This window comes from Rhinolophus ferrumequinum, chromosome 4 (genome assembly GCF_004115265.2).
Source record: "Rhinolophus ferrumequinum isolate MPI-CBG mRhiFer1 chromosome 4, mRhiFer1_v1.p, whole genome shotgun sequence".
NCBI lineage: Eukaryota > Metazoa > Chordata > Mammalia > Chiroptera > Rhinolophidae > Rhinolophus > Rhinolophus ferrumequinum.
The window spans coordinates 98359243-98372923 of NC_046287.1; the positions used below are offsets into that span (position 1 = coordinate 98359243).

At 43.2% G+C, this 13681-nt stretch overlaps 1 protein-coding gene across 1 annotated transcript in view; it reads left to right on the forward strand.

The window, feature by feature from the left end:
- ATP8A2 (ATPase phospholipid transporting 8A2) overlaps positions 1 to 13681 on the forward strand; it is a 555010-nt gene that overhangs the window by 427724 nt on the left and 113605 nt on the right. The window contains exon 33 of the mRNA XM_033104468.1: positions 1026 to 1133. Within this exon, the coding sequence (XP_032960359.1) occupies positions 1026 to 1133 (108 nt within the window). The remainder of the gene's footprint in view (positions 1 to 1025; positions 1134 to 13681) is intronic.

Consider the following 13681-nt stretch of genomic DNA (forward strand, 5'->3'; position numbering starts at 1 on the left):
TTGCTGTATGACCTTCCAGATTTTGTTCTGTGTGTATATTTTTTTAAGATAATATATTACAGAACATAGTTTTGTAAACTTTTTTCACTTAAACTATATGTCATGACCATTTTCCATCCCTTAAAGTATACTTTCCCAAAATCATTGTTTATGATGAAAGAGTATTATTTTATTGCTATCCCATCACTTATTTAATCAGTCCCCAATGTTAGACATTCTGATTACTTCCAGTGTTTGGGGATTATAACCATTGTTTCATGATTGTCTATCACTGCTGTTTAAATAGGCTCTGAATTCTGTGCTGAGACAGTGGGGGAGGGAGGAGAGATTAATGTGGAAGCAGGGAATCCGTTAAGAGACAATGGCAATTAATCCGGGGAAGAGGTGGTGGTGGCTTAGCCTGGGACATTAGAGGAGGAGGCAGTAAGAAGTGCTGATTCTGGGCGTATTTTTTTAAAAAGACTAACAGAACTTGATGATGGATTAGATCATGGAATGTGGAAGAAAGGAAGAAGTTAAGTCTCATCATAGTAAGAGGGCAGACGAGAAAAACTTCACAGCTCAGTAGCTGCATAAAGGGACATTGTAAAGATGTAACATTCATTCCAGATTTTTAAAAAGTTCTTTGGAAAATGGAAAGAACAATCGAAGTCTAAAAATGATCAATAAACACATCGTGTGCGTTTTGTTTCTTCAGCACTCTCTTACTAGAATACTGAGACCATGTTTTATACAGCTCCACATCAGAGCAACTGGTGAGGAAGGAGAGGGCAGGCGAACACTATGGGATGGATGACCTATAGGAAGATCAGCTGTGGTGGCCAAAGCCCCTTCATCTTCAGGGCCAGTAGTTACTTGAATTCGTTGTAAACGAGGAAATTAGGAAGATAGAACTCTCCAGTGCCTGGAAATCTTTCCATAAAGAAAGCTAGCGTGGACCCAGGGATGCTGCAGCACGATGCTGCAGTCAGGCGTCTCCCAGGCCGGCAGAGAGGCCCTGCCTGACGGTGTGTTTTCTCCCGTAGTTCAGTCACCTGGCTGTCTGGGGAAGCATGCTGATCTGGCTGGTGTTCTTTGGCGTCTACTCAACCATCTGGCCCACCATTCCTATTGCTCCAGACATGAAAGGACAGGTCAGTGCTACTAACCGTGAGTGCGCTCCGTGTCTCCTGACGCTGCTGCTTTACTGTGTGGGTGCTTTCCCTGTCTTGTGACAATGACAAACTTCAGGAGAGAGTGGTGTTGCCTGCTGTCGTCAAAATGTATCAGGAGGGAAACAAACCAAGACCAGGCACCTGGAGGAGATGGTCCCATCCACAGAAACGGCTTTTGACACTTTAAATATGGTGAAAATTGTCAGCCTCAGTCTTCTGACCTACCCAGCATGTCCACCCTTCCTTCCATAATGAATTCTGTGTTAATTACACACAGTTCGTGGTGCGTAAAAGGCTGGAGATGTTTTGAGTCGCTCATAATCCAATGAATATGTTGATTGATCGTCGTTTCAATGTTAAGAGTATTATTATCCTCTGATTAGTTGATAGTCACCTGTGAAAGGTAAATCTAACAACTTTATTAGCCAGATTCTTCATTAACCAGAATAGCTCATTGTTCATCTTGATCTAGAGAAGCTGAGATTGAAAATTTTCACCCTTTTATGAATTTTTTTCATATTTTCTTTTATATTGTCCAGTGTTTATATTGTCCAATATTTGAGATGAGACATCAATAATGACAGACTGGATCTTAGAATCCCACAGAATCGGGTCTGGAGTGGAGCTTGACAATCCTGGGTTCCAACCTCCTTACTTTTCAAATGAAGCTCCTCAGGCTCAAGTCCTCCAGTCCCACCCCACAGGCCCAGGCCCTTCAGACCCACCGCACAGGCCCACCCACAGGCCCAGGCCCTTCAGACCCACCCCACAGCCCCGCCCCACAGGCCCACCCCACAGGCCCACCCCACAGGCCCAGGCCCTTCAGACCTACCCCACAGGCTCACCCCACAGGCCCACCCACAGGCCCACTTCACAGGCTCACCCCACTGGCTACCCCACAGGCCCATGGCCAGCACTGCCCTAAGAACCCACCAAGTGCTGCCCCAGGCCACATGCTTTAAAGGCTCTTTGTGGCTGTCCCAAGCTGGTTATGTTCCTCTTCATAGGGTGAGAAGACCATGGCAAACTGGTGCCAGCACACCCACTTCTAGTCCATTTCCTGGGTTCCTAGGACCCCGAGTTTCCTTCCCAAACAGCCAAAAGCCCACTTCCCGGCCTCTTCCCAGATCCAGGCCAGTGAGAGCGTCCTGGGCTCCAGGGGCAGCTATTTGCAAGGATCCCCTGGGTCCCCTGGATGTTGGCACTGGTCTGTCCCCCACTCCTGCATGAGGATTCTGGTGCCGTGGGACAGGGCCTCGGGCGGGAAGAGATGGAGCGTGGGTCAGGGGCTCGCACTGTAACCGTTGGTGTCCTTGGCCCAGGAGTACACATTTTAGGGACAGGCCTGCGCGTGCCACATCTGGCTGCTGTCTTTGCCTTATTTACTCTGCAGAAATGAGCCAAAGCTCCTGGGTCTACCCCAGCCCAGGTGCATGTCCAGCAGCGGTTTCATGTGAGAGAATCTGGGGGTGGCATTGCTCTCCTTTTTTTCCTCCTTTTTCGCTTGGTGAATCAGCCAGCTGCTATACCCCAGGGGGCCCGGGGCCTCCACTGCGTGTCGGTGCTGAGTAAGACAGGCATGTCCCACCAGAGTGGGCTTCTGTGTCCCCTGATGCATCTTTGTTTTCCGGAAGGGGTGAGGACAAACACATACACACTTCTCAGTTCTCTTCCAAATACAAGCAGTAGAGGAAATTACAGAGCACTGAATGGATGAAAAAGATTGTTGTGTAGCAAAATGATCATTTCTCGGCAAGGTTGCATTGTCCCTTTAAGGAAATCAGTTCTGTGTTAAAGCAATGTGACTTGTAAACAAACCAAGAGAATTATTCATAATACGATGATCACTTGGTAAGGTGTTGGTGCTAGAATATCTGCTTAGAATATCTGGTTAAAGGGGGGTGAGGTCTGATGAATATTTCACTCGGGGAATTTTACGGCACAGGACAATAAAAGGGACTGCAGCTGATTGCTGTAGACAGTTTTCTAAATTAGTGGAGAGACAGCTGACAGGGGTCTCACTTGATGTGTGACTGGCCAACAAAGCCAGTTGGTTCCCTTGAAATCCCCTCTCAGTGCCCTCTACAGGAGCCCCTTAGTGGATGGTTGTATCAGTAACTCCCGTTCAAATGCGCATGACTTAGGAGGGGACCCCATTTGCCATTCTGTCCCTAACATGCCACATTTTTACTATCCAAGTCTCATACTGATCTGTGTGGTTCGAAGGCTCAGCTTAATGGTGAAATTTCCATAGCTGGAGATGTTTTGAAGAAATTTAATGAGCCTTTCCTACCATCCAAAAGCAAAGAAATTGTAATTTTAAATCACATGACACTTCAGTATAAAAACTTAAACCACGTCATTTTAACTTTTTTGTTGGTTGGTTTGTTGCCATGAGGCAAAGGCTGTTTTGAAATCGATCGTGGCTGGCCGAGACAGAGATTTTCATCAGAGATTGAATGAGATGATTCGTGCAGTCTTTGTGTCACAGGATTTCGGAGTGGGTGATCCACTGTCTATGTTTAAAGAGCCGTTTATTATCTGCAGTCTTTCTCCGGGAGAGAGCTCCGAGTAGGGACAGGGTGTCAGAAAAAATCTCAGAGCCAACTCTAATACTCTTTTATTTGGTGTCTGCCACCTAATGGTTTGGTCATTCTTTGAAAAGTGCTAGGGAAGTATTAAAAAAAAAAAAACAATTTTTTAACACTTTTGAAAAATCGTGTGGGTGGAGAGTAGCTAAAACTAGCCTGACGTCTTAGAAAGTTTTTCTGCTGCCTCCGGAGGAATTATGTGCTAGCATAAAGAGAGATGGGAACGTGGCTCAGGTGGCGTCAGCCACAGAAGTGGACTTCTTTGGGGGTCTGTTGAAAATATGCCCATGCCATGTCCATTCCTTTGGTTCCGGGTTGGTGTTAAGAACTGAATGTGTGTGTCCCCCTCAAATTCCTGTGTTGAAGTCCTAACCCCCAGGGTGACGGTATTTGAAGAAAGGGCCTTTGGGAGGTAGTTACATCATGATTGGAGTTAGTGCCCTGACAGGAAGAGGCCCGAGGGCTAGCTCACTCCTTTTCTGCCATGCAATGATACAGTAAGAAGTTAGAGGTCTGCAGCCCCGAAGACGCCCTCCCCAGAGCCCGACTATGCTGGCACCCTGTTCTCAGATTCCCAGCCTCCAGAACCAGGAGAAATAAATTTCTGTTGTTGATAAGCCACCCAGTCTGGTTATTTTGTTAGAGCAGCCAAGCTGACCGAAACAGTTGGTGAGGGCTTAGGAGTGAGAGGTACTCTGGGAAAAGACTGCTTTATCATCATCATCATATTTTAAGAATGTTTCTAGTGATTTTTATAAACTATTTTTTATAGCTCACAAAGCAGCAGGTTTTTGGCAAATGAACATGGTTCCTTTGAGCTCTAGAATGAAGCTAGTGTCTAATGGCAAACGGCATTTCTCACCCAGGAGCTGGAGACAGACTCAACACACAAGACGTTGTCTGTTCATAACATCGTAAACTGTTGAAAAGGTGCATTGTTTCTGCTGGGGTTTCCTAAATTAATTTGATTAAATATTTCTTTGTCTTGTCCGTTACATTTGGAGTTTTTCTCACGAGAGAGAAGGCAGGTTTTCCCTGGAGGGCAAAGGAATGAGTGATTTTTCACCATCAAAGACTCTTTATCTTCCTTACAGCACCTCATGATATGGTGTTGTGAACCCAAACCAGACAAAGAGCCCGGAAGTCCCAGTGCAAGTTTCTGAAATAAGTAGTCATCTGTATACTTCCTCTCCTGAGCATACGCAACATTTGTGGGATTTTAAGAGGCACCCCATTTTTCTAGGCCCCATAAGCTAGATCTAAAGTGACTTTAAAATTCATGCCGGGTCTGTTCTAGGGGTAATACCAAAGTCATCAGCCAAGGAAAATGTGTGTGGTGATGTTTTACCATAGGGGACCATGTATTTTTCTTTTTCCCAAGAAAAACTAGAGGTTAGCATACCAGGGGCTGGCTGTAAGCTTCTCCATAATGGGTCCCCAAAGCCAGTGTGTGGAGGTGGAAAATGACAAGCTTCCTTTAGCCCCGCGTTGCCTGCTGAAGCTTTGAATTAGAGAGAAGAGGAAAACGTGATGTAAAACTGGATCAGGAAACGTGCTTATATTTTCTTCATGTTATTTCTCAGAGCTTTTCACTTTAGGGGTGTCTTCTTTGACATCAGACAAGAGATCTGCCCCAACTAGCTTTGTAATGTTTGCTAAATCACTTAACCTGCATGAATTTCCTTATCAGCCAAGTCAAAAATAATATCACCCTCCCTGGTTACCTCAGAGGAGTGTGGTGAAGATATGATCAGATAACCTGTGGGAAAGGTATAGCAGGCAGACTCTTCACTCTCCGAGAGTGATCAATGATTTTTGAACTTTTATAGATAGAAATACTGTGATTTTAAATTCCCAATTATTTTAACCGTAGAATTTTAATATTTTATAGGTTCTAGATGTGATGTTTCTCTGTGAGGTTCATTGACCACCTGCATGTGAATCATCTGGGTTGCTTGTTAAAATGACAATCCCTCTCCCCCCAAAAAAATACTTGTAAGACACACACACACACACACACACACACACGTACTGAACCAGAATCTATGGTTGTGAAGCCCCAGCCTCTGAACTCTAATGAATCTCCAGGCTATTTTTCCTTTTGAATTTGAGAACCCACTGCTCTAAAACACCTGAAATCTTACTCCATGACAATGTGTGAGCCAGTGCTGGGTATGATAGGAGAAGATGGTATATTTAAAATATTCACAACTGATGTATTTCTCGTGTGCGGCAGTAGGGCCAGCAGCTTTCCGAGGCATCTAGCTTTCCAAATAGAGGATTATACCGAAAGACATTACATCGTTCACCGTGGAAAAATACTCCTCACCAATGTCGGTGCTTTTCCTTTAAAATTCTTTTCATTGCTAGTAAAACAGGGGGGAAAACTTCCACTTCAAAGCCTACAAACTGCTAACTCTGTCTGCTGTGCCAAGCTCCAGGCTCCAGCCAGTTTCTGGCATATGACAGGCTTTTTAAAAAAAAATCTTATCCTAAATACAGGAATGGGTTTACTTTTGAGTTTTATATGCACGCTTGTGTATACACCATGCAAATCCCAACGGACTAAAAGCAAACGGGGTGGAGTGGTTGCCATTTGCCGTCCTTGAATCTTCCCTAAGTCATTGCCTTCTCCTGGACTGTGCAGCCTAGTAAGACCTCAGGCCCAGGTGTTTTCCACATGAAATAGAAAAAGAGGGGTTCTGTTTCCAAGTCGCTTGTGCTCTAGGAGGTAAGCCGAAACGTAGCAGTCACAGTCACGTCCACTGCCATCTTTGCTCAGCTGTGTTTCCAGAACATGTCTATAGGACAGAGGCCATCCTGAGGACCAGGAGAGGACTTGTCCTCAAGGTAACTTTTTCTGTGGTGTGGGGACACAGTTGTTTGTCCCCGCAGCCCAGTTTGTAATCACATACCACACCTGGGCAAGAGGCCCAGCACTTTCCGGGAGCCTTGTGCACCCCTGACTCCAGGGGTAGCTTGACCTCAACCCCCATGCTGTAGGCAGTGGTTGCGAAGCCCTAAAGTAGACTCAAGGAGATGTTTGCTGGGGGGTTCTGGGAAAGAAGCACGTTTGCTCCTGGAAAAAAATCCATCAAAGAGATGGCCTTCTCACGTGCATGAGGCAGTTGCTAGGTGGCACCTGGAGTTGTTCAGCCACAGGGAAGCCACCTCCAGAACCCACTGCTGCTCTGAAAGATGGAATAGAAAGACAGAAAACCAGAGTCTCCTATGGGACTGTCAATTCTCGCAGTGAAAGTGAGATTTGAAGTAAATTCACCTAATGCCTAAAAACTGTGTAAAGTGAGGTCTGTTGTTCATAGTATCCATAATTGTGCTATTTCTGAGCCTCACTTTCATCAGGTGTATGAAGTAGGTAATATCTGCCCAATGGAGCCAGACTTGAAGCCCACCCCCAGCCCCATGCGGGCTCTAAAATCAGAAAATTCAGGCATCAGATAACAGTTCTGTCAGAAAATGGCTTTTGTAGTCCTTACATGTCATGCCTAGTTGTTTTTGTTTTTCTCTTCCTGATTATCAAACAAGAGGAAGCGTATTTTTAAAAGGGTGTTAGCTCCTTAAAGTGATTTCAGATTTTTTTCTACAGGCGGTAATGGGACCAGCACCCACTTTTTTCTGGTTGCTTCTTTGCAAGGCCTCCGGGATCAACAGAATTAGTCTGGATTCACGTGACCCAAACCAAATTTCTTTCCTACTCAATGCAAATCCTAACAGTGAAAGTGGGATTTGAACTAAATTCACCTAATGCCTTAGAAATTTATAAAGTCAAGTCTGCTGTGCATCGTATTCATAATTATGCTATTTCTGAGCCTCGGTTTCATCAGGTCTATGAAGTAGATAATATCTATCTTTGGAGTTAATAGGGACATTTTAGAAAATAAAGCATGCAAATAATAGTAGGTGATGTTTATTGAGAAATTACTATGTCTCAGACAAAATATACATTCATATAAATGTTCTATACCAATGTGGTTATATACATAATGAATTAAGCATTAGCTCGTCTGAGAATCTATTCTACAGTCATATGAGGAAGAGGCTTAGAAAAAAGAACCAGGACCTTGGTTGATCACGTAGGGGGTGAAGTAGCTGGGACTTCCCAAGACAGCTAGATGTCAGGGTGAACCCCCACACTTTGTCACTGTGGAAAGCACCTAGGGTGAAAGCATCTAGGTACAAACCAGTTGTCGAGTAAATGTCAGTCAATTCTCCTTCAAAATGTTGTTTTTATTAAATTGTATCAGAAGGGACTTACCCTGCAGTATAAAAGAATTTTTAAAATACGAATGTTGAGTTAGAAGGTATACACATGCTTTATGTTTGAGCAGCAATCTTCTACCTATGAACTCTCCCACTTCTAGTAAAGCAGGTTTCAAACAACAATCTTTTCTTTTTTTTAAGTACGTTATAGAAAGCCTTAATTTTTTCAGTCCTTGCGCCCCTTTCTCCCTGCACAGTTCTCTCCATGTTGGCAGTTTATTTTATTTTGGCCTCTCGTTTCAAGGATGCTGTGTGCTAATTAGAGGCCTGGCAGCTTTGATTGTGAGTTATTTTTCTCTTGGGTTAAAGGTTTTGTTGTGGTGTTGGCATTTGTCATTCATTCTGATGTTAATTTTTTAAATATCTGTCAGCAAATTAAAGTACACATTACATGCTGATTTTGTTTGTTTGTAATATTTATACTTCGTGGTCACAGAGTACTTTTGATGTGGTTTTGAACTTTTCCTTTCTCCAAACATGTGGAAACGTGTATGTGGGGCCTCGCCATTGAGAGCCTATGCCCGGGTTTACTTCTCCAACATCTGCAGAGGGAGACGGCCTCGTCTGGTGACCATAGCTGTAGCTCTCCCACCCAGAGACACCGGTGTTCTCTAGGTTTGTTCTATGGAAGAGGGACAGAGGTGCCTGGGAAAGGCCATCCGATTAAGCATTTGTGCGAGAAAAGAAGCAGGATTGATTAGACTAAGAAGGGAGAAAACTGAATCACAGTGATATTAAGCATGTGCCAGTGTTTTCCTATTGTGTATAAATCATGATGCAAAGCTGCTGTCGACAGTATTCAAGATAAGACCAAAATAGTGAAAGGACTTACAGTAGGTGAGACTTTTCAGTTACTCTTATTGCTGTCAGCGTTGTGAGACATCAGAATGTCCACTGAGGAAATCGTGTGCTTTGTGAACCTGGATTAACCGGCTGTCACAAGGGCTTGGTATCCCTTTGGGTAAAGATGGGAAAAGAGGAATCTAGGTTACCTATGTCTGTGGCTATAGTATACTTTCATTCGCAGGGTTTTTGGGTTTTTTTTGGGGGGTGGCGGTTGGTCATTATTGCAACGTAATTTTGCTAAAGGATAGAAACTGCAAGAAGGGCATATGTAAATGTGCAGCTGCCCCTGAGGGTGCAGTGAAGGCAGCCTCACCCACTCCACTGTGGCAGGAAAGACGCCGTGTGCATGCACCCTGGATACAGTGGCGTATTGTTATCTGTGGTCTGCCTGACACCCAGTTCCCCCTTTTCTGGTCACAGCCCCTAAAGCCTTTCTCCTCTTTCAGAACATGCATCCAAACACTGCTGGTTCTCCCTCTGCTCCCTCTCTGGATCTTGACCTGCAACCCAGAACCAGTCAGCCAGGATCTTCATGTCATGGACCATGGAGGTTGACTCAGGAATGAGCGTGGTGGCCTCCTCCAGGCACTGAGAGACGATGCAAGGATATTTTGTAGGAAAAAACTAGAGGGAAAGCTCTCTTGCTGCTGGGAGCTGGAGCCTGGAGCTACCATCATCCCTATGTCACAGGGAGAGAGTGCCACCAGTGCTGCCAGGGAGAGAGTGCCACCACCGAGAGAGTGCCTGGCTGGGATAAATTGAGCACAAGAGGAAAACCAAACTGAGAGGTGGCAGCACTGAGGCCACTCCTGGATCCAGCTCTGCCTGAAGCTAGGACTACCTCTGAACTTTTAGAAACACGTAAACCAATATATTCCCATTTTTGCATAAGACAATTCCAGTTGGATTGACTACTTTTGAAAAGAGTCTAAATAAATGAAGAAATTAATAAGTTGCAGACTTATTAATTATATTAAAAAAAGGTATAATAGAATTGTCTGTGTCAAGTTAAGATAGAACGTTCCAGTTGCTTCTGGAAAATTGACCATCATTGTCATATTGTAGAAAAGCAGCTGGTGAATGGTTCCTACTGGGAGTCTCCAAAGTTGGGGTACCTAGGGACTTTGCCTACATTTTATATCCTTCAGTATGTCCCCCACCCTCACCCCTCGCCTACCCAAGAAAGGGAAGATAGGCTTGAGCCGAGCTCATTGTTTGCCACAGAGATGGAAGGAAATAGAAGCTTTTCTACGGCCCCTTTTTTGGCACCAATAGTTCAAATTGGCTTCGAGTCAAATGTTCCTGAGCAGCACTGCCCAATAGAAATAAAATGGAAGACACATGTATAATTTTCAATGTCTAACGGCTCCATTGGAAACATAAAAAGGAGCAGGTTAAATTCGTTTTATTAATATATTTAGCCCAACATTTCCAAAATATTATCACTTCAACATGTAATCAACATTAAAAGAAATTATTAGTGAAATCATTTCCATTCTTTTTTTGTACTCAGTCTTTGAAATCCAGTGTGTATGTCAGACTTAGAGTACATCCCAAGTCAGACTAGACCTATTTTAAGTCTCAGTAGCCACTTCTGGCCAGTGGCACTGTCCTGGACAGCACAGCTCTTCACCAACAGAGATTTGGAAACACAGATTCATTCTTCAAAGCTCCATGTAGTGGAAGCAAGACTGAGAGGTAGGAAACCCAGCTTCCAGGTCCCTCCCCCACCCCCAGGATGCTCCCACCTGACTTGGATTTCATCACTTGCAATGAAAAGAGTCTTGGCTCTTACACAAGGCTTTCCCTAAAAAATAAAATGTGGGACAGCTGAGCTGTTAATCTATGCTTATTAATTGCTTTAAGCAGAGTTTATAAACTAAGATTTATAAAGCACGGATCTGATTAAAGTAGTTTTTCCAAAGTGCTGGCTACTATCCTAACCATTTCCTTTTGAATGTGGGAGGGAAGAGGTCAGAGCTCAGGACTTCAGTCACGTTTATGTCATGCTGCAACCATCTGAGCAATAATAGCCAACGCCACCGCAACTGAATGAGATCTGTTCCTAACAAATGGTTAACTTGTTCAATAAGTGGCAATTTCTATGTACGATGATTATCCTACTTACTAATTCCTAAGATTGTGTAAACCCTTTGTCCTTTGATCCTACTAGAGTTTCAAGCCCCTTCCCCCATCGCTATGCTGAATCCAAGCACTACCATTTTTACCTCCTAAATATCTCTTACGTATGTCTCCTTCCCTCCAGTTCTGGTCCCGTCTAGTAAGATGGTGCTGAAGCGTTTCTTCCCTGGACCATTGCAGTAGCCTCATGACTGGTTTCCTAGCACCAGGTCTGTCTGGATCCATTGCTTTACTGTAGCCAAAACAGACCTTCAAAGCACACATCTGAGACAGTTGTTTTCTTGGCTTCCCATTGCCCACAGGATAAAGTTCCAGGTCATGTACTGGCCCTGTGGGCCTTGTGAAGCCCTGGCCTCTGCTGCTGCCATAATCTCTCTTGTTCCTCACCCCACCCATGCTGGCGTGCCTTGTTTGTGCTCTCACAATGCATTTGGACCTGCTCACCTCACTTCTGGAAGGCCCTGGTGGCCACCCTCCACCTAGCTAATGCCTACAGAGTTCTCAGACCTCAGATGAGTCATTACTTCCCCAGGGCGCCTTTCCGTTAGTCTCTGAGCAGGCTAAAACCTCCTCGTACATGTTCTCTTAAAACAGTTGACCTTTCCTTTTTCACTTACTGCAATCAAAAATTTACATTTGTGCCTGAGGTAACACTTTACTCTCATTAGGACAGCCACTATTTAAAAGGAAAGAAAAGAAAAAAGAAAATAACAAGTATTGGCGAAAATATAGGAAAATGAAATACTTGTGTACTGTTGGTGGGCACGTGAAATGGTGTAGCACAATGGAAAACAGTATGGAGCTTCCTGGAAAAAGTAAACATAGAATTACTATATGATTCTGAAATTCCACTTGGGAGTATATACCCCAAAGAATTGAAAGCAGGATCGCAAAGAGATATTTGCTCACCCTTTTTCATAACAGCAGTATTTACAGTAGCCAAGAGGTTGAAGCAATCCAAATATCCATTGACACATGATAAAATGTGACCTATTCATACAATAGAACATTATGCAGCCTTTAAAAAGACAAAGTCCTGTCACATGCTGCAACATGGATGAATCTTGAGGATATTATTCTAAGTGAATTAAGCCAGTCACAAAAAGAAATTACTATATGCTTCCACTTATATGAGGCACCTAGAGTAGTCAAATTCGTAGAGACAGAAAGTAGAATGGTGGTTGTCAGGGGTTGGAGGGAGAAGCAAATGACTGTAGTGTTCAATGGGGACAGAGTTTTAGTTTTGCAGGATGAAAAAGTTCTGGAGCTCTGCTGCACAACGATGTGAATATAATTGACTTTACTGAGCTATATACTTAAAAATAATTAAGATGGTAAATTTTGTTATGTATCTTTCACCACAATTTTTAAAAATTTATGTTTATGTGATTTCATAATTAATATCAGTTTCTTCCTCTAAACAGTAAACAGTGAGAAAAGTCAATGCTCTTCACTGTATCCTGGGCACCTACCTCCCATTTTTTCTGGCCTTCACTAAATATCTGAATGAATTGATAATTAAGTTAAGCTCCTGTCACGTAGAATTGGGAAGTGTCGTTGGCTTTTTGTATTAGGTGCTTAATATCAGTTTGCTGAATTGATGACACAAGCAGCTGCCAAGTACTTGAACCTTTACAAATAGCTTTGTACAGGATCCGATCGAACATAGTAAGTGACTGATAGAGTAATGAATTTAGCATTTTTCTTAAGAGAAGCGTACTCAAAAAATCAATAGCACAAACCATGCATTTTTCTCACCTAAAGAATGATTTCTGGTTTTAAAAATTTTAGAACATTTCCAGACAAAATTTTAGTTGAATTATTTCAGCTACATGGGTGGTATCTGTGGTATAACATTCACTGATATTGGTATGTGTAAAGGTTTAATGACAAAGTTTAATTACTTCCTGAAAAATGCTTGTTTTGGAACCGATATTAAAGAAAAGGCAAAAATGGAATCAAAATGGAGATTTTTTTGAGTACCTAATTCAAGGAAGTACTAAGACAATCATTGTCCAGTAGTTTTATTATGGGAGATAAAACTGACGGGAATAGTGGGTCACCGATAGTTCTAGCAGAATGATGTTCCCTAAACCAATACTTCATGGGGCAGCATTTTCTTTATTACTGTGTTTCCCCTAAAATAAGACCTACCCCGAAAATAAGCCCCAGTTAAGATCATCAGCCAGACAGACGCATTTAGTACGTTATGACGATGTTCCAGAAGAAGATGACATGACTGTATTTGAATAAATGTAGATTGTTGTGCATGAAAAAATATGACATCCCCTGTCAATACGCCCTAATGCATCTTTTGGAGCAAAAATTAATTTAAGACCCAGTCTTATTTTCGGGGAAACACGGTATGTTGAAGGGTATTTTTGGAGTAACAGATACAAGCACAGGGTTGGAGAAGAGGCTTTGGTCAAGAAAATGTCAAGGTTAGGTAGAGTTTAGTTAACAGCTGGCCTCTGATAAATCTGGAATGATTTCATGGACGAAATGGACCTTCTCTAGGGAGATTTTTCCTTAGTCAGTCCGGGCTCATGGATTGCCTTAGGAGAGGCTTAAAGCATGGGTGGATCTGGCACCAAGAGCCGAGTTGGGACATAAAATTTTAGTGTCAAGTACAGTGATATTACAAGAAAAGAAAAAGTTCAAGATTTG